The 20421-nt window shown below is 34.8% G+C and overlaps 2 protein-coding genes across 7 annotated transcripts in view; one reads left to right on the forward strand and one right to left on the reverse strand.

Annotated features, from left to right (window-relative positions):
• LOC106163905 (alsin) overlaps positions 1-3754 on the forward strand; it is a 35458-nt gene extending 31704 nt beyond the window's left edge. For all 3 annotated transcript variants that reach the window (XM_024077524.2, XM_087005234.1, XM_087005235.1), the window contains 3 exons: positions 1270-1333; positions 1575-1757; positions 1976-3754. In XM_024077524.2, the coding sequence (XP_023933292.2) occupies positions 1270-1333; positions 1575-1757; positions 1976-2014 (286 nt within the window). In that variant the 3' untranslated portion in view covers positions 2015-3754. The remainder of the gene's footprint in view (positions 1-1269; positions 1334-1574; positions 1758-1975) is intronic.
• Positions 3755-3800: 46 nt separating this feature from the next.
• LOC106163914 (ubiquitin carboxyl-terminal hydrolase 37) lies at positions 3801-20357 on the reverse strand. Of its 4 annotated transcripts, none has more exons than XM_087005237.1 (24): positions 20186-20357; positions 19693-19865; positions 18986-19061; positions 18473-18608; positions 17791-17898; positions 11313-11459; positions 10753-10902; positions 10426-10566; positions 10098-10227; positions 9759-9937; positions 9515-9580; positions 9055-9189; positions 8608-8772; positions 8204-8302; positions 7657-7780; positions 7453-7551; positions 7063-7159; positions 6267-6758; positions 5954-6072; positions 5688-5754; positions 5379-5497; positions 5047-5116; positions 4669-4807; positions 3801-4460 (listed from the first exon to the last, which is right to left on the reverse strand). In XM_087005237.1, the coding sequence occupies exons 2-24, from the start codon at positions 19858-19860 to the stop codon at positions 4382-4384; spliced, it is 3105 nt and encodes a 1034-aa protein (XP_086861363.1). In that variant the 5' UTR covers positions 19861-19865; positions 20186-20357; the 3' UTR covers positions 3801-4381. The 4 variants fall into 4 exon arrangements, with proteins under 4 accessions (XP_086861363.1, XP_023933295.2, XP_023933293.2 ...); XM_024077527.2 differs by having other exon boundaries at positions 6267-6755; positions 18986-19148; XM_024077525.2 differs by having other exon boundaries at positions 18986-19148.
• Positions 20358-20421: the final 64 nt, after the last annotated feature.

The following is a 20421-nucleotide window of genomic DNA, read 5'->3' on the forward strand; positions in this document are numbered from 1 at the left end:
TCAAAATTTATGGGACGCGGTCTTCCAACCCGTGACCTCCACGTACGCAAACGAACATCCACGACACACACCGCACACAATCACAACAAACACAACATATTACGGGCTCAAACCTTACGTTCTCCCCTACCCCCGAAATGGGTTCCACCATTAAAAAAACAACGACATCATACTTTGCTTTATATTTATTATGCTATAGTTTTTATTTCTATTTACAATATCCAATCTTGATTATTCATCCATGCCGGCCTGTTCCTAGTTCTTGTGGGTCGTACCTCGCTTTGTTTTTTATTTTGTTGTTCATTCTGTTTTTCTTCTTCTTCATGGTGCATTTCAAAGATAGGAAGTAACATGTTTCGATGTAGTGTCTTTGATTTTCTTGCACCATCTTCTCTTTTCACTACATACACTGGAATACCATCATTCGGCTGTTCTGCTACAACAAACACTTCACTCTGCCATCTGTCGGCAATCTTGTGTTTACCATCGAATGCGACATTCCCAACTAAAACACGGTCACCTATTGACAAAACACCCGCCCTTGTTTTTCTGTCAAAATTTTGCTTTTGTCTAGATTGCGCCCTCTCTATTTGAACTTTTGCCATGTTGAAAGCTTCTCGCAATCAGTTTTTTAATTCGTGTATGAACTCGGTCTGAGATTTACTGTCTCTCTCTGAGGAAACATCCTATGCTACATCAACGGGTAACTCAGGGTGCCTACCAAACATCAGATTGTATGGTGAAAATGACGTGGAACTGTTAGGCGTACAGTTGTATGCATGAACCAGAAAAGCAATGTGTTTTTTCCAATTTAACTTTCGATTTAGCAATAATGTGCCTAACATATCAAGTAGGGTCCTATTCATGCGTTTACATTGCCCATTTCCCATAGCGTGATATGGCGTTGTTCTCAACTTCTTTATACCTGCTATGGAACACAAATCTGCTATCACTTTTCCTTCAAAGTTGCATCCCTGTTCGGGTGCCAAATGTAACAGGCCGATAGCTCTGGGTTGATATTGCTTTATTGTTATACAAATATCTGCAAGAGCACTAGAACAACTATTTCAATTATTCCTGCCTGCAACTCCCTCTGACTTTCAGGTGCAAATCAAAATTTATGGGGCGTGGTCTTCCAACCTGTGACCTCCACGTACGCAAACAAACATCAACGACATGCACCGAACACAATCACAACAAACACAACATATTACGGGCTCAAACCTTACACAGTGATAGCCTGCAACTGAACTTTTGTTACTATTTCAGCACCAGTTTTGGTCCAGCTGACAAGCTGGATGTGATAAAGAAAACTTTTGATGAGGTCAATAAGGTAATCGTAATAATGCTAAATTGTTTTTTACTATTTTAACTTACAATATATTTTGTTACATAATCAGTTTTGTGTGTAAGTTTTTTTAATGTTCTCACAAAAAACAAAAACAAACAAACAAACAAAAACAATGCTCAGGTAATTTTATCAACCCAAAATTTTTGTACATGTCTAAACATATTTCAAACCAGTTGTGAGTGATTACCGTACACATATATGTAAAAATATATATTATTTCCAGGCTGTCCAGAACAATCTTGGTTGTGAATACATGTGGTGCATGGATGATCTATTCCCAGTGTTCATGTATGTGGTGGTGAGGGCACGCATACGCCATCTAGGGGCAGAGATCCACTTTGTGGATGATCTAATGGAAGGTCACCTAGAGCATGGGGAGCTAGGACTCATGTTCACCACACTCAGGGTAAGGCATGAAAAAAGAATACTTTCAATGGAAGTGAATTTTATAATTATTTATTATCTTATATTAGATTTGATCAGTTTTTTTTCATTATTGAACACTACAACTTGAATTGAAAGTTTCTAGTTTTACATTGAATTAAACAAAAATTTTCTCTGCACTGTCATGGTAGTCTTTAGATACCTTATACATTGATATAATTTATGTTTCTCTTTTTGTAGGCATGTTATTTCCAAATCCAACACGAGAAGATGAACTAATTTAAATTGAGAACATTATTATTTAAAGTATCTGTGATATCCATACAATAAAACAAAGGACAGCAAAGAACTGAAATAGGCAATGAAGGTTTGAATATTAAGTTAGCAATAAATTATATACACAAGTCTGGTATATATAAATGTGGAATTGTTTTCTCTTCTTTGTATGTCAGATTCCTTGAATTAAAAGGAAATCAAAATATTTATAAGGTTTTTGTGACACATTCAGTTAGACTAGTGGAGATTAAAGGTAAATGTGAAGTGATATACTTTCTATTGAAATGTCTAATTTATTTGTTGGTCATTGGGCATACAGGTAATATAGCTTATCAAATGTAAATATTTGCTGGAGTGTTATCTATACATTGGAAGAATTGGACTGTTAAATGCTACAGGGTATGATTAAGATTGAATGAATCTTAAGGAAACTTGGGCATTATTATAGGCAAAACCATGTTTTCGTGTTGCGTTGTAAATTGCAATCACAGCCATTTTATATTTTAAAATGCTTTTGTGTAAGCTGCTTAGCACTTATGTTTCCGGATTTATTTGAAAACTGGTTCTTGATTGCTGATCAACCCGCACTTTGAAAGTGAAAAAGCATTTTTAAGTCAATCTCTTTTGTTAATTAGACAAAAAGATTTTGCTTTGAAATAAGGACTTTGAACGACTTTGAAACTTGAACAACATGCCATTCATTAAGTCTGAAAGGTGAAACAAAGTTGTTTTTCGGAGAACTATGTTTAAAAACAATTTAACATGTGTTTAATCTACATTTTTATAGTGTATTTTTGTTGATATATATTTTTGTTGAAGTAAAATTGTAAGCACAAAAACTAGTGCTGATAAACACACAGTTAATTATATGCTCTGAAGTGAGTTGTTGGTTAGTAGTCATCAAGTAATTATGTCAACTGTAACATTGCAAGAGTCATTTTCTTGAATTCATTTAAGTTGTTAATGAATTGTCTCAGAATTATGTTAAGTGTCTTTTACTCTGGAGGCTAGTTTTTTTTTACCAGCCATTCTGGTAAGTTTTGTGAGATCTTGTAGCATCCTCCAAATTTTGCTAAAATTTTTTAATATTTCAAGTTAACTGTAAATGATATTCAGACAGTTAAACAAAGAAAGCAATTTATAAATGCACAAATTTTTCAATGTTTTATTAAAAATAAATTTGGAGTTACTTGGCCTGGAATGTTCCATACATAATGTGTTATTGTTGGTTCCTGGTAGGTTTTGGCAGAGGCTAAATTAATAGAGCATAAATATAAAGTTAATCATATCATTTATTCAAAAGGAACTGGTGCTTTCTTGTCAAGTTAACTCTGCACATAAGTATAATACAATTCAGTATTCCTTGATTATCTTAATCATTTTTTATTCCATTGCTCAAAATAATTATAAGGATGAGGTCAAATGAAATCATGTCATGAAATGTCATGGCTTGTGAGGACTCTTGTTGGAAAATATTCTGGAGAAAACGTCCATAGTTAGGCTCCATTTCACCCTAAAAGCAGAAGAATTACATACCATCTTTGGCTTTGTTTGAAATTGAATGTTTGGTAGAAAGTAAGAATGGAGCATGGAATAAAAAAGGGGATAGTTCCTTGCCATAGAAGTGCAATGCATGTAAATTTTGTAGAAGTGCTGGTGCTTAACATAGTATCATCTCCATATATACTTGTCAGTGTAGGCATGTTAATATATTTTTCTGAATAAAACTTGCTGTAATCATGCTGTGCCTGTTCTTTCACTTCATTAAATATAACAAGGACACATTCACTTAACTTAATGGTAATTTATTCTAAACAACCATTTACCAATACAACGTGATAAACACAAACTTTGACAAGTCTCACCTTAGCTTTATTCAATTTCTATAAAAATTAATGAAGCCAAGGGAATGTTAAGATGTAATCATGCATCAAAAGAATGAAGAGAGAAACAGTTTCATGTCGTTTCCAAAATTACAGCAATGGTTTTACTTGCACCTATTTGAATTATTTTGAAATTATATTTTTTAATTATATTGTTAAAACAGCCTACATGTAAGATACATTATCATCTGTTTTATCATGAAAATGAAGAGAATAATTTCATGTTACAATATTACAACAATCATTTCACTGCATTTGCACCATTCTTAACTATAATATTGAATGAATATTTTGTAGTATACATGAATGATACATTACTATGTAAAATTTAGTATACCAACTACAAGGGGTAACAATCTTAAATAAACCCTTCAGAGATAATGAGAGACATAAATAAGACTGGATTATGCACCTATTCAAAACTTGACAGAATGCATGTTTTCTTTAAACTCTGATCTCCCTTTAATGGTTTACATTTGGAAGAACTCTAAATGCTGCTACTTCCAACAGACTTTTGCTCTAGGAAAAGAGACTTGTAAGCACTTTCCTGTTCGTCAACAATTTCTCTGAAAAGATGGGATTCTTGTTATTAGAAACTTCTTGGGATCTTGGTTTTGATCAGTTTTATTGGTCAAAAAATCTTCAAGTTGTTAAGAAAAATAAATATGTCAACAAATTATTCCTGTTTGATTGTGAGTAATTTGTCAATTGCTGAAAGAGTCAAAAACACATATTTTTTGTAGATCCACTTACTGTCAATAAGCAATAACTTACTTGCTCATGTAGAAGAATATGTACCCAGTTGTTGCCCTGTCTGTGCGTACCCTTCTCTCTGAGACCTTGGCGACCTCTATATCATCATAACTATACCAGCTTTTCTTTTTAAGATCATACACATCACTGTTATAGTGACCTGAAAAAAATACGACAGTCAACTTTTAAGCATTTGTTCTTAATACATACATGATATCATACATAATATTTAATATTGATAATGCATATTACAGAGAGTCATCAATCAATTTTGGACTGAAAATGAGGTTTCTAAACAACAATCACTTACGTCTATATTTCAATGAAGATTTATAATGGGTAAAAACAAAAATTCAAGCAGTACTAATGAATCTTGTTTCAAAACCATAAATAACATACCAAAGGAAGAGTTACTGCCTAGATGGTTGACAATGCTCATTAATCTGTAAGAGTAGGGCATGTCTCCCTGCTGAAATAACAATTATACAGGTTTGGTAGATTTATTATCCCCTTTCAATAAACAACAATCACTTATAACTTAAAAATGGCACACACTGTAGAAGTTGTGTTCAAAATCTGATAACCTTAAACCTACAACAGTGCAGTTTTTTATGAGAAATTTTCTGCTGTTCCCTCTATACAAGTTTAATTGAAATTTGCTTTGGGCTTTGCCTTATACCCAGAGAAACAGAAAAAACTATGATGCTGCAAACATGATTGTCCTTGATTACCTCCATGTTATGTTTTAGTTTCTCTTGATACCATTTATCATCACTGTCTGAAGTCGACTCGTTTTCAATATCCTCCTCTTCTGTGTCATAGTTAGCCATAACACCAGCTGGGTAGGCGTCTGAGAAGAAATTGTACTTTTTTTTTATTATTCTTTTTTTTTTGAAAAATACATTATTAAATAATACATTGATATGTTCTCACTAAAATTCTTCCTTTGTATGCTTTTTGTTTCTTATGTTCAATCTCCCTTTTCATATTTTATTCTCAATCCAAACAAACACTCATGCAGCTATTCAAAAAGCTTATACCTTTCAAGCTAAGCTCCATGGCTTTTCTTAACTGTTCGTCCTCCAAATCTTTATCAAAATCCCTTGGCTGAAAAAAAAAGGAAAAATGTTTTATAAGGAATTACCACAAATAGTCAAGAATATGGTGTAATTAGCAAACTGAAGAATTCTGTCTACCATAGCAATCTGAATTAGATATTTTTATACTTGTGAACATTTAATCACATTTCGCCATCTAGCATATCACATCACATCACATTACATTTCGCCATCCAGCACTGTTCTACCTGTTCTTTCATGTCTTCAATACTTTTTTTAATAGCCTCTTTCATTGCTTCATCTTCTTGCATTCTTTGGTGATCCCTTATCCAATCGGGGTCCTTGGATTCATTGTGGGATTCTTTGTCTACAAAATCAACATCAGAATAGTTGGAAGATTTTGGTTTTCATTAGAGCCAATACTAATAAAAATTTTAAAATATATCATATAAAATGCTCAGTGGTTTAAGCAGATTGTGAACATTATGCAAACAGTGCAATATAAATAATACAACATAATAAAATAAGTTTGATCTTGAACAAAATAGAACTCATTCATACCTTTTGTGCCAGTGACAGGAGGTTTCTTTTCCACTGAGCGCTTCAAATTTTTCAGTGAGTAAGTTTGAGTTGTCATCTTTAAAGGTGTGGAAGACGTGAAGTCAATTTCATGTTCACTGCTGCTTTTAGCCGTATCACTGCTAATAATTATTTCTGGTGGCAGATCATGAACTACTGCCTCATTTTTTCTCTTAGAGTTAGGCACTTGGACATCTTGTTTTTCCTGCTGCCTGGTATCAATTTGATTATCATAATAATCAAGAACACTTTCCTTTGAACCACCTTTTAACTGAAAGGGATTTTCTGGATTTGATGCATCGTCAAATGCCACATTGTCCATGTCAATGTCATTATGCTCAGAAATAAGCTGTAAAGTGCTTCCAGTTTCTGGATCCTGGGAGTTTTTCACATCTTCTGCCTCTTGTAAACTCATTTCCAGTGCTGCTTGGAGCTGGTCCTCTTCACTCAGGCTTTCAATGTTACTGCTTTCTACTGAAATAACCATTTAACATTAATAAAATTTACAGCAATTTCAATAATGTCAATAATGAAGATGACAGCATCTCCTTAAGGATTTCAGCAAACTTGTACACTTTATCACCCATTCTTTACTTGAAACAGTGACAAGGCTGTCTTTATTCTGAAAGAAAGACAGTTTTGTGCATATTACTGCAAAGAAAATCTTCCTTACAATTCAGCTATCTTTGAAACTGAACCTGGAAAGTCAGAACTCAGTTTCCTACCTATATAATCCATCCAGCACTCCTACAATAAACATATTTGATGTATTACTTACTAATAAACTGACTTTCATGCCTGTCCAGTTCACTGCTCATCTGTTTTTCTGCTTCACTGCCCATATCATACTGCACAGCCTCAGCTGTCTTCTGCTTCTGCAATATAACAATTTAACCCCTAAAGTTAAACAGCAAAAAGATATATGTTATCAAAAAAAAAAAAAAAAAATTAAGTTACATATGGCTTCATCAGAAAAAATAGAGACAAAACAAAGTTAGTCCACCTGTCCCACTAATATTTTAAGTTTTCTTGCAACTTTAATCATAATATATAGAGAGATAAAAATAAATTTAATTTCAAAAAATGAATAATTAATCATCTCATGCAACTAAAAAGTGTTTTTTGAGACATTATTAAGTTTTTTCTAATCTAAATATGTTGCACATACTTCTGCTTTACCAAGACTGAGCTGAATTGCTCGGTCAAGTTCTTCAGCTTCATTAGCACTGGGATCTTTCACGTTCTCCATTTTGCTCAGCTCAATTGCCTAAAACAAAATCATCAATAAGGTATAATTAACTCTAATGCTTTTAGAATGTATTACAGTAACCGTTTTATGGATTCAGAGAAAGGCATCACACATTTTTTTTACCTTTTTAAGTTCCATATCCTCTTTTGAAGTCTCATGTTTGCTGAGTTCCAAAACTTTTTGCACAGAGTCGTTGTCTGAATCAGAGGCTGGAGGCCGTATACGTTGGAATTTATACTTCTTCTCACTACAACAACAAACAAAAGCAAAATAATAAAACAAAAGTTTAAAAAATGTTTTGCATACTGTATACAAATCAAGTTTACAGACACCAAGTTTTGTGTGTATTTTTAGTTTAAATCGTGACTCTCAATATTACCATACACTAAAATTAAAATACTAAATGTAATGTACACAGAGATACCCATAGCATAGCTGTCCTGTATCTGGGGACTCTGCATATAATATTTCCAATAATCTAAAGCCCACTATGCTTAAACTATCCTGTCTTTTACAGTAAACATCCTCTTTTTGTGTTATTAAATATAAGTTTTTGTCAATCATTTTGCATGAAATTATTATTTTGGACCTTAACTAACTTAATAAAAATAGGATAAATCTAGCATAAAGTTAACTGAAAGCCATGATGCCAGTAACTTTTGTCTATTACCTGCTATGTACTGGGTAATCTAGGCGGCGTCGGGGGGTGTCAGTAATAGTTTGGTTTCGATTTTCCAGGGAAATCTCATCCAAAGCAGTTTTTCTTGGACTGAAAAAAATTAACAATTGGGTATACAGTCAGTTGATCTAAGCATCAATAAAATAACATTTGGTATCCATGCAATTACACTTGGCTTATTAACTTAAGTGAGTTTACCAAATTTAGTAAAAAAATTGATTTATTTCTAACAATAAACATTACAAATTACTGTGTATCCCTTTTCCAGTTTTACCAATGCTATCAATCTGGTTGTGAATTTGAGCAAAGTGCAAAAACAAAAGCAGCTAAAAAGTATAATTACGTATAATTTTGTCCCAATGTTAACATGATAACCTTGTATTAACTTTTCTCACCTTTGTATGGCAGATGGCACTGCAGCTGGGTATGGGGGTGTGGTTTCTTCTAAACAATGCTTCTGTAGTGTTAAAAATTTAGGAATCCCTACACTACGCCCAGATTTGGCCTGCATGGAATTACCAACATTGAAGTGATACCTTTTCAAGTGCAAGATTATTATTCTAAAAAATAAAATGAAAAATAGTCAGATGGGATATTCTGATTAATGGTTGAAACCAGAGAATAAAAAATTATAACACAATTATAATTATGTTAATAAAGGAACAAACATAAGAATTATGATCAACATATAATTTTTCTAACTAAACTCAATTATTCAATTGTGTTACATGGGAAATTTCATAAGACAAATTTCAAATTGGTTTATGCTAAAACATTCTAGCATAGAATAATTTCATGGCAAATCTGACTAATTAAATAAACACAGAAGCAACATTTCCTACCTTGGCAACTTTGTAAACTTATGTGTAACCCGAGCCTTTGATGCTCCACATTTTTCACATTTATATTCCAAAAACTCTCTCCTGAAGAACTGGTCTAAGGAATCTTGGATTGTTGGTGGAGGTTCCTGGTCTTTCCTGAAAAAAAAAAAAAAAGCACCCAATTATTATAAATTCAAAGTACTTTTTCAGTGTAGATAAAAAATATCAGAACATACTACAAAATCTGCCAATGTAATCAGGGATGAGACCTTTTGGCTCCCAAAAAGTTGGCAATTTGCCAACATGAGAAAAATCTCAATATGGTTGTAGGCATCAACACCACCCAAAAAGTCAGAAGTCCACCGATGATTGTCAGGAAAATGTTATCCCTGGGTAAAACCAACACAAATGATCAGAATTTACAGAACATTAAAAATAACTTTTATTAACTTTGAAAAATCCAAAGAGCTAGACAGTTTACCTTCTTTTGGGCATGTCCAAGGACAGGTCATTGAATTGCTCGGCTTTGGAGACTTCTTCTTTGCAACTGTAATGAAAAAATTAGGCATATTCCTTTTTTGTAAAGATTTAATATAATAAAAAAAAATTACACAAAAAATTGACAAGACATGTCAATTTTGTTAACATTTGCTAAAAAAGCAATCTTCACTCAAGTTTATTAAAATCTATACAATGTTAGATTAGTTGATACTACTAGCACTTACTCTTGGCACTGGATAGTATGAAGAACTTCAAATTCAAAGTTCTGCACTGTTGGGTTGATTATGGAAGACTGCATGAACATATTTTTATCTTTTAGGTCAGGACTGGGGGTGGCTGTACTGGCTTTAATCACCTCTTCCTTTAACTGGTCTATAACTTGACATAAAAACTCATGTGCATCCTAGGGACAGGAAAATAATAATCATAAATGAATAATACTGCATATTTTACCCTCTAGGTCTGTCAACAAAAGTTATTTAAGGTGGATTTCTGATACCAACAACAATACTGCTTTTAATGTACCAACTACTTCTCAAAAGACTATCTTAATAAAATATTACATGTTGCTCATTTCCTGAGAATCTTTTTGCAGAAGTTGAAATGGCCTGTTTCACATTTCTAAGGAGTTCTCTTTTTTTCTCTGGAGATTTTCCTTGTCTTTTCTTGGCAAGAAGCAGTCTGTACAAGGCCCTGTTGGAAAAGAATAGCACAGTTACGCTTGGGAAAAACTTTATACTATACTCTTTGTCATACTAATCAAAAGTATATAAAACATTTTACAATTGCACTTAGTGATAAGAATATAATCCTGGCAGATATAATAACTACGAGAAGCTGACTAAAGGAATCAATTACAAATAGCACTGACTGTTCAAACCAAACACATACAAATATAATGATGGAGGATCCTTGTTCATCATCTTGAAAAAGACTGACTTGGTTTTCAGCAGATCTGCAGCAAAAGGCTCCAAGCCATACAAGGACTGCAATATGGCGTTCATGTAGCATGTGTTACCAAGGTTGGAGAACCTAAATGAAACAAAAATATCACTACATGAGAATTGTCAGTTATTTACAGATCCAAATAATATTAATGCTTTATAGAGCAACGTAGGCTTAAACCACTAAATATGGCAAACTTCAATTGTTTTATTAAAAAAATTTTATATGGACACCATGGAAACCAATCTTTCAAAATGCAACAAATAATATTACCCTTGTAATTCTGACTGTTGTTTGTTGACTGCCTGTAGACTTGGCTTACTAGACTTCCAGGTATAAGACAAGGCATCATCAGCAAGCCTGGACCGTTTAGCAGGGTGAGGATCACTGAGGAATCCTGGGTTACGTTTATTGATGTGAGTCCTGGAAATAACATGATTGAAAAGCAGTGCAATTTCTAAAACAAGTAAGAGCTAATCAGGACTCAGGTATGTATTTGACAAATAGATAATGTTAGTGCATTTCTGCTCTGGAGACTTTTTGTAACAGCTTATTTACAAAGAAGTATTATTTTTTTTTTAGAATTACTTTTTATCTTAACCCCAATGCCCAAGTACACAAAACACATTTTTAAAAATCTGCAAAGAACTTATGATAAGACTGTGTACATAGCTATTCTTTGACATTGACTAAATAAAGCAAAAGCAGAAAGTATGTAGCAAATCATTTCATTGTCACTGGATAAGGATGTTCCTGCCCAAATACCTTTTCATAAATCAATAAAACAATACCTCTCTCTTTCCCTCTCTCTGTCTTCATCACCCAACACATACCTAAATGCAAACCCTCCATACTCTCTAGGTGTAGAGAGCCCAGCACCATAGAACTGCTTGGCAGTTGTGGCTCGAAGACTTTCATGGGATTTCTCCTGGCCTCGTTCCAAGAAGCTCCTTGATGAACCACTTCTACTTGGAGTTTGACTGAGAAAGGATGGCATTATAGATAAATTTTGTAATAGAATAATTATACAGGTATATAGAAATTGGTATCGATTTTTGCAGAGCACATTCATAGGCATACTAATAAAGTTAACTGTTATTTTTCAATCACTGTATATATTTTTGTACCTCTTCTGTTATAATACATACAGGGATATTAGCGTTTATCTTCCTTTTTAAACACCAATGCAGTATGGGCCATAAAAAACATGTCATTATTTGAAATGGGAATTATTAAGTAGTGGGATTTTATTAAATTTTTGTGATTTTCATATACTGCGACATGAATCTATAGATTCGTGTCGCAACCTCAGTTTGGAATGTCAGATGTGACATGAATCTATAGATTCATGGCGCAAAATCAGCTTGGACTCTCAGATGCGACATGAATCTATAGATTCATGGCGCAAACTCAGCTTGGACTCTCAGAATTTGATATAAATCCAAGATTTCAGTCGGTAGCTTCAAACTTCTCTTTGATGGCAAAAATTACAACACTATGTTTTTTCCATATATATATTTATTCATTTATTTACATATACACACACATATATATTTATTTATTTATGTGCGTGTGTTGTCACACATTCAAGAGGTATATCTGAATCCAGTTATGTTGTTTAAGAATACCATAGTGGTCAGTGGTTCTTAAAGTACTCTGATATTTTTGCAAGTTAATGTACTACAATGTATAAACAGTTTATGTAAGCATTAACAAATCGTTATATATTGCAATAGGGCTACAGTGATTATAAACACATTCCATTGTTAAAAGGACAACAACTGTTCAATTTGGCCAAAAAAGTGGATTTTCCTGAGGTAAAGGACAATTTTCCCATACTTACCAATGGTTCATAAATCCATTTCCACATTCAAAATTAGTCCCTGTTTTTTTTTTTTTTTTTTTTTTTTTTTTTTGTTTTTTTTTAATTATCTCTTACAATCTCTCAAGAGATTATTACAGAGTGTAACCATCTATGGAAGTCACATGATGTGAAGACAAGCAGAAATTCCAGAATAATTTGGGTTAGTCACCGTTTTGGTGGTAAAATAGCATTTATTATATTTCTGTGAGTTGTTTACAATGTATTTATTGTGAAACATGGACATCTTACGAACAGTTGTTATCCCTTTAACCTTACAGATTACTTATGGGATTTGTGACCTGTCAGCACACATTCCAATGTATGTGATCTTCTAAAAGATGTTCATGGGTAATCTCCCCCCCCCCTCATTTCTTTCCTACTCTGGGTTGTCATTTATAAGTGCTATCCTCATAGTCTTCTTGAATTTCAATATAAATTTGATTTAGGTTTCTGCTAATGTTATTCCTCCCAACTAAATATATGCATTTCTCTGTAACAGCAAAGGCAGTAGATTCAACTGTGGATTTCTGGGGTGACTGAAATGTATATGGAGAAGTTGATGAGTCTAGTGTGCTGCTTGAAATTGGGTCACCCTCAGTTCTGTGTCTCTTTGGTGTGCTGTACCTGGGATCTTTTTTCACTCTTGTCTTCAATTATAATTTTGCAGGAAAATTGATTCCTACTAATATCTGCATCTATTTTAGACTTTTTGCAATAGTCTTCATATCATTTAGGAATATTCTTGGAACTTTTGGCCTGAAGATTCATATATAACACAATGATAAACATTTAAGTCTTATATTAGTACACTAGGGGAGCAAAGAAAGTATTTAATACACATAAAAATATCCTTCAAACACTATCACCATGGAAGAATTGTTTACTACCATGGCCCATAGGAGCCTAATCGTGCGTCTTTTAGACGCCCTTTCACATGAGAAAACAAAATGCATTGTGTCTATTTGTATGTAATTAAGCCATATAGCAGCGGAATTGACAAGAACCCCATTCACACTACAGTTGCAAAAATGTGCATTTCTATAATTTGAATTTTTCGTCAGGAATTCGATTCCATATTGCATTCACACACGCTAAGCGAAACTGAATCACACGTTGAAAATTTCCTGTTTTGAACACTCGCGCATGCGCCGCCCAGAAAATCTTAAAATACCAACAAAAATTTGTGACGACAAATACAACTCAAAAGACATTCCAGCATTCTTGAGAAGTATAAGATGGCAAAATAAGTTTATGTTTCCTCATGTTGTAGTGAGTGGTGACCTCCAAATACGTTTGGTGCAATGGCTAAAGTAATAAACAAGCGTTCAAAGATACTCGCACTTATCTGCACACATGCGCAGTAAGATCTGTAAAGGTGTCGATTCCGGTAAGTTATTCGAATCGCGCTTAGAAATCCACCTCGCTTGCAGGCTTTTGAAAATTCACATTACAGAAATACTCTTGCGTTCACACTACTGCATTTATTCGAATTGTGACCTAATTCGCAACTTATCTGGATAACTGAGCGTAGTGTGAATGGGGTAAAGGTCTATGCCGCGTTCGTCTTTTACAGACCCAAAAATGACATGGCTGTGTCTGTTCCGCCACTTACTTAATTCCGTGTCCATAGATGCAAGATTGACACGACTCATGTCGCGTTCGTCTCTTAGGTAACTGTGGATTTTTGAGCTTCAAATGGCTATGTTATAAGACTCTAAATTCACATGGTCATGTCTTGTTTGTCATTCACTAAGACCCATAGATGCGTATTGACCATATCCACGCTGCATTTGTCTTATACTGTGCATCTTATAAAACACGAAATTGACATAGCTATGCTTATTTAGTAACTTGCTGGTCATTTGAAGCTCGAAAATCCACAGTAAGGGCGCATTCCCATAGATGTTAGATCAATCTATCCCTGTGGGGGTCTCACTAGATTACTGTCAGATAATCTGGCTTAAATGTCCGTCCCACCTACTACAAGCTGTAAGGGGTTATTAACTTTCGTGCCTGCTCGGCTGACAGCTACTTAGCGTGAACCCCCAGGGAGTTATGTCGATCTAGTTGGATCGATGTAATCTCTGGGAATGGGGTCTAAAGGATGAAAGTGACATGGGTTGTATCAATTTTGTATCTATGGAGTTCAGTAAGTGGCGAAACAGACACATCCATGTCATTTTTGGGGCTCAAAGCTCTGTAGTAAAAGACAAATTGGGCATGGGCCTTGTCAATTCCGCTGCTATAGGGCTTAATAACATACAAAACAGACACGTTGCATGTCGTTTTTGCATGTAAAGGGGCGTCTAAAAGACAAATGCGTAGGCTCCTATTGGCCATGGTAGTTGGGAAATGGGTTTTTGCTGCTACAATGTACAGTAGGTTCACTTTCTCCTTTGCAACTACTTACACTGACCTCCTAAGTGAAGTTAAACCTTTCAGCAAATGAATGATGAAGGGATTGGGTTTCCCATATCACTTTCACATACCAGAACCAAGGTTTCCACTAGATTTTGCACGTAGTGGTCATTTTCACCCCCACAATGGGGGTCATTTTCAAAATTTAGGGATCAAGAATTTAAAATTTTGAAAGCACATTGAAATAAATTTAAGAAGCAATAAAAACAACATTAGTAATAAGTGTCATTTATTATCACTTTATTTTTTTACTTCCTTCTGTTTTTGTCAGTTTTAAATTTTGCAAGGGCAGCACCAAAATTAAACTCTTCAAGTTTTGGCCCCTCTATGGAAAGTAACATTAACCTCTCCACATGCTCTGAACTTTTAATCTACTCCTCGATTTTGTGTGGATTCTGTTCATACAACTAAATCCTCTTTCACAAGGCACACTACCAATTGGGATAACCAGTGCCATAATACCCAACTTGCAAAAGAATGGATACAAATCTTTGTAGTCATCTGTTAACACATGCTTAGAAAAACTTGCTAAATTCATATGCCTGTGAACATGCACAAGTTGCTTGAACATGGGGTAGTCTGCCACCAGACCATCCCTATCAATGACAGACCTTATCACATGAAAGCTGTAGGTGAACAAGGTCATTTAAAGAATGTCACTAATGGAACTTTCTGAACTTTACTGACATTTACAAAAACAAGTAAATAATGTTACACTGAGGACTGAGATACATGTAAGTGTGTGTCAAATAGACGCAATACATTTTAAATTGGGGGTCAATTTTGATAAAACAGTGTGCTAACTGGAACTCTGTAGATGCAAGTTTTGGGTAAGTTGGAAGATAGCTGAATACTAGGTGAATGCATTACGGTACTGCCATAATGCAACTTCTGTTAAAAAGAAGTGAACCCCATGAGACAAAACTCATGAGACCCTAGCTACATGTACCTGCCTTTAAGTTAAAGTATATATGGATACAAAATGGAATAAATACAATATGCACTATCCCCCCCTGGCTGGGTATCTCTGTGAGTATCTCCGTGAATATCTCTGGCGACATTATCTCCGTAGATAGATGATTCATTGCTGCTCTACGGGCCAATTCATTTTTTTTCGTCTCTGTTTTGAAACATTATAGAACAGAAGAGCTTTTTTTCTTTCGATTGCCTCCAGCCACCATGCTTTCTTCACCTCGAGTTTAATTGATGAGCATGCGCACTTAATATTTCTCAGGTAGCTTCCGCATGGCGAACGGAGCCGAAATTTAATGACTGTACCCCGCAGGGACGACGTGTGAGAGGCGGAGAGACTATTAAAAGATTAGGCGTTTTTTCTTTCATGTACGTCCGCCATATTTAGTTCCAGGATTTGTAAAGCCTGGCTCAACTCATTGTGAATGCGATCTAAGACCCCATTTCCATAGATTTTAGATCGATCTATCCTACTGGGGAGTCTTACTAGATTACTGTCAGCTTAGCTGGCTTAAGTGTCTGCCCCGCCCACTAAAAGCTGTAAAGGGGTAATTATCTATGGTGCGCGCTCGGCTGACTGCAATTTAGCGTAAACCCCCAGGGAGTTAGGTCGCTCTATATCTTAATTTCTGGATCGATCTAAATCTCTGGGAATACACCCTAAGACCTCACTCTCTTCCACAATAAAACCTCTCATCCAAAGCTCCTATTGTTCGGCCTTTAAAGCCCACCTAGCATCCCTGAACACGGAGGGTAAAAAATTACGCACCTACAGCACCTTCAAGAAAGATTTTAAAAGAGAAATATACATATAATTAATCCATAGCTACAGACCTTTGCAAATTCAGAATAAGTGCACACAATCTGGCTATAGCAAGGGGGGGGACGCAAGAACCCTAAAATACCGATAGAGAAAAGGCTATGCACGTTGTGCAACATGTGCTCAGTCAAAGATGAGTTCCATTTTCCCTGCTATGCTCTACTGAGAGACTTATATTTTAACCAGGTTAGAGATATACTGGGCAGTGCAGCCCCTGAGTCCATCAGTGAATTTTTCTTACCATACTGCAATGTAATGATTTTGATATCACAAAATGCACATCTGACTTTCTTTTTGATTGTTTTTAAGCTAGGGATATGAAAATTGCATCTATGCTGAATAAAACCTAGATAAACACATGATGCAGTTCTCATATCCCCCTAAACAACAGAAAGTTTAATATAAGGTTTAGTGTAGCCTATTCTAGTTGAATTAGATTTTTTTGGGGTGGGGTGATCCCCATATTGATCTATATTGTGTAGTACTTGTACTTTTTTTTTCACCTCTCTTTCCTTTCCCTGCATTAGTTTAGACATGATAATGTATATCTAACTGTTTACGGTAATCACTGCGGATTCCTTTTTGTATTTGTATTTGATCATGCCTGAATGTAGGACAATTGTCAATAAACTTCTGTATCTGCTTAGCTGCCCACCTTATGATGACCTCTGGTGCCCCTTTATTGCTAGAATCCAAACCTACTCAACTAATAAAAAAATGACCTCTGGTGCCCCTTTAAGCTCTTCAAATCCCATATGGGATGGAGGAGGGAATAAAAGACATAGTGATTTCACTGCTTATATATGCATGTAAAGTATAATCCTAGATCCCCCATTTCAAAGGTTCTGGAAACACTCAAATTTGATCCTAAGTTATTACTTATCATTATTATAACTATTGTTTATTATTATAAATGCTATTATTAATTAATACCAGTTGGTCCAATTAAGCTGGGGGTGCAATAGGAATCTATAGGTGCATGTCGCATCCGAGAGTCCAAGCTGAGTTTGCACCATGAATCTATAGATTCATGTCGCATCTGAGAGTCCAAGCTGATTTTGCGCCATGAATCTATAGATTCTATAGATTCATGTCGCATCTGACATTCCAAGCTGAGGTTGCGACATGAATCTATAGATTCATGTCGCAGTTTGTGAAAATCACAAAAATTTTATAAAGTCCCACTACTTAATAATTCCCATTTCAAATAATGACATGTTAAAAATGGTTCACTTACTTCCCACTGGTTATGTTTTCCTTATTTTCTTTGTCCTCCTTCTCTTCATCAAATTCTAAATCTTCACCACTGGAGATGTCAAATATTATATGCTTTCCTTTGGGAACCCTTAAAATCACAGTTCATATCAGTCTATAAATTAACTTTCAAATTCTATGTATTTGTTAACATTATCAAAACATTTCTTAAAATGTGGACAAAAATGAACATCCTTCTCACAGCAAGAAATTTATCAACATATTTGGCTGTCACTTAATTTTTACTATACTTTGACAGGAAGTTTGGATGGGAACTAAACTAAACCAGATAGAGCCAAATGGACATCCCAGACAACATGATAACATATAGACCTCCATCATTCAATAGGGTAATTAATTAGTCTTGTCTTGCAATGTCATTTAGGCCCTTCCAGGATTAAACATTTACCCTGGACGGTGTCTTTTGTGCAACCATGAAACTGGCATTGCTGTGATCGTAGAAAGGAGGCACAAGCATCGCTTTGGTTGCAAAATGAATACTTAATAATTGGCCAGTTTTATTTAAACTCTCAAATGGATTTGTACTATGGGATGCAGCAAGGATGCCATCCAGTGTAAAGGGGGCTTAAGTCTGAGGACTGAGCACACTCTTTAAAGCTTTTTTGTCGACTGACTGAATTTCTATTAAACGTCTTAATAATTACCTGGACTCCTGCTTAAGTTTCTCAGATACAGGTGTCCTGGCAGGTGTGGCAACCTGTTGTGGTGTTGGCCTGTACAATGAGGGTTGCACTGGGGAGCTTATTACTGTGGTATTGGGTCTGGAGGTATCTATATGTCCTGGAGAACAACAACAGAAAATGGCTAGAATTAAGTAATAAAAAATGATTAATTAAACTTCAAACCAATATTAGACATCAGAGAGGGCTAGAAGTAAGTACTCAGTAACAATTTATGAATTAACATCTATATCAGAAAATTCGTAAAAAATGTGAAAAATAATTAAGCTTATTTCTAACCTACTAATGTGATCTGTAAAAGTCAACTTGTGCAAATATACATTTACATATATCTATCATATTTAAGCAATATTTATATACCTATATCATTTATATCTATAAGATCAAAAAATGAAAAGATTTGGATATGCAGACCTCATAATTTCACAACCTTACATTCATCAATTTAAAAGTTTATTTCCAATATAAAAACATTACCTTTCAATGGAAGGTCACCTGCTCGGAGTTTATTCAGTAAATCTGCCAGGTATTTTTTCTGACTTGGTTCCATACCCTGGATATGAATGCTTTTAGAACTATTGTTTAACTGGATGATTATGCGACTTTTGTTTACCACATTTTTAACTGTTTCTTTGTTTAACTGAAACATGAAATGAAAAATATAAATTACTGAGTTATCTTCTAAATTGATATCATTTTAAGGGTGGCTGTGTTTTGAAATGCTAAATTATTTTATATAAGGCTGGGGTAGCGCTAGCAATTTTTTTCACTTAGCCAAATCACCACATTTTTGTCAATTTGTTATCAAAGTGGTTATAATTTGGCTAAAACATGTCAAATCAAGCCCTTTTTCTTCAGCCAATTTAAGTCAGTTTTAGCATTTGGCTAAATTGGCGAGTGTTAGCACTACCCCAGTAAGGTAATTCAATCAAAGTTGCCTTTAATGCATCTATAAACCATCGCAAGAATTATTAACTTTACAATGTATATCACACATCTGAAACTAGATGACCAGATTTATAAACCAGTAATTTTAAAGTCGAGGGGGTGGGGAGAAGGGGTGCATACAGGATTCCTGATACTAGTCTTCTATTATGAGAGTTACATGTAGTCTGATTTCTAGTCAGAACGTCTCTTTTGTTGAAAAAAACTTTATATCAGTAACTTCTTAGGCAAACATTTACCAAGTAACTTCCTTCAGTGGACCCAACCGCATATTTCACGGTGCATCTATAACCACCTCTTTCCTGCTGCATTACAAGCTCCCCAGTCTTCCAACAGGTGCTTGTGCCGCCCATGCCTAGTCCCATGCAGCGAATGTTCCCAGGAAAATGCAACGGGCCCTCATCCATCGTGGCTGAACATTGAATAAAGCGTAAGAATAAATCAGGGCTTTAATAAACACGACCAGTCTTTGACGAGATCATACTCCAACAAGACCATACTCATATAATCAGCAATTTAAAACTTATTATAGTACCCTTCCGACTCAAAAGAATATAAAATACGGCCAACAGAATTAATATCATCACACATTTATTTTGTTTCATTTTACCCCTTTTTCCAAGTACATTATCTAATACTAGCGATATTGTTTGACGGTTTCAGGAAAGGTTAACTATTTTAACTAAGAACTGAGCTGAAAAACGAAAATCTTACCAGACAATAATCACTTACGATGTTTCTCTTTGCCAATTCTATCTTTACACACACATATTTCGCGGGAGATATCGATGTACTAAAATCCTTAACTTCCGGTAGATATTGAGCCAATCAAATTCCTTGATTAAGTTGGCCGCCATATTGAATTTGCACCTGCACCCTCGCGAAGATAAGCTTATTTATACATATTTGTTTGAAAACATGGTTTAAGAAACACTGAAGACTTCTGCGGCGGTAAGGTAGTTGCAGAA

This window comes from Lingula anatina, chromosome 2 (assembly GCF_051362555.1).
Source record: "Lingula anatina isolate TDL-2025a chromosome 2, LinAna3.0, whole genome shotgun sequence".
NCBI lineage: Eukaryota > Metazoa > Brachiopoda > Lingulata > Lingulida > Lingulidae > Lingula > Lingula anatina.